Here is an 869-nt window from a genome sequence, read left to right as displayed (position 1 = left end):
GGCTCAGCGAGCCACAGCGAGCTCGAAAGCCCATCCTGCGACACCGACAGCGTTCCTGCATTGTCCGGCAGTGGTTTGGAGCCTCTAGAAGAGAGTGCCATGAATTCAGGTGCTCGTCCTGGGAGCTGACGGTAGAAATGGATGTAATCGCCGCTTATTTTCTTGGTATGTGTGCAGGTGATGTTGATGCTGGTGCCCTCGGTGGTCTCCAGGAATGGCTCCTGCTGCACCTGGGCTCTGCCTGAAGCCACTGCCAGGAACAGAAAAAAACAAGACTGAAATCCTATCCTGCCCCACTGCACAGATCAAATCCCGCAGAAACAGTCAGGAAAGTACAGAGATGATGGGAAAAACAGTACCGAGGGGATTTCAAAATAAGGAGGAATGGAAGTGTCCATTACTGATTTGTGGAGAGATGAATGCGTGAATGATAGGAAGAACAGAGCAGTCACTGGAGAATGGGGGGATGAGGGAGAAGGCGCAAAAATAAGAGAAAAGTTAAAATGCCTAAGAAAATGTTAGAACTGCTAAGGACATTGTAAGTACTAAAGAAGGAGAGGAATTGAATGTTTGAGCAGGTTCGACATAGAATAGAATCAGGAGATTTCTGAGGGCATACGGGATGGAAAAGAGGGAAATAAAAACAAGAGAACAGCTTGCGGACATTGGCCTGTGAATAAACCAGGCAGGACGACAGCGTGCGGGGATCGGCGGGATCACATAGCCCGGACTCGGCCCCTTCGCAGCCCCCACGCACCGATGAGCAGCGCGGCCAGCGCCGCCAGCCCCGCGCCCCGAGCCCGCCGCATGGCGCCGCTCCGCCGGCCGAGCCTCGCTGTGCCCCCGAGCCCCGGCCCCGTGCTCTGGCT

At 54.3% G+C, this 869-nt stretch overlaps 1 gene segment (V, D, J or C); it reads right to left on the bottom strand.

Moving 5' to 3' along the window:
* Positions 1-8: 8 nt before the first annotated feature.
* Positions 9-809, bottom strand: LOC106632185 (the record flags this gene model as incomplete). The annotated part of the segment is given in 2 exon segments: positions 9-250; positions 758-809. Coding segments are annotated over 2 exon segments (294 nt in total), but the record flags the coding sequence as incomplete, so codon positions are not given.
* Positions 810-869: the final 60 nt, after the last annotated feature.

This window comes from Geospiza fortis, unplaced genomic scaffold (assembly GCF_000277835.1).
Source record: "Geospiza fortis unplaced genomic scaffold, GeoFor_1.0 scaffold1782, whole genome shotgun sequence".
In the NCBI taxonomy this organism is placed as follows: domain Eukaryota; kingdom Metazoa; phylum Chordata; class Aves; order Passeriformes; family Thraupidae; genus Geospiza; species Geospiza fortis.
This window is presented reverse-complemented; position numbering and strand designations above follow the sequence as displayed.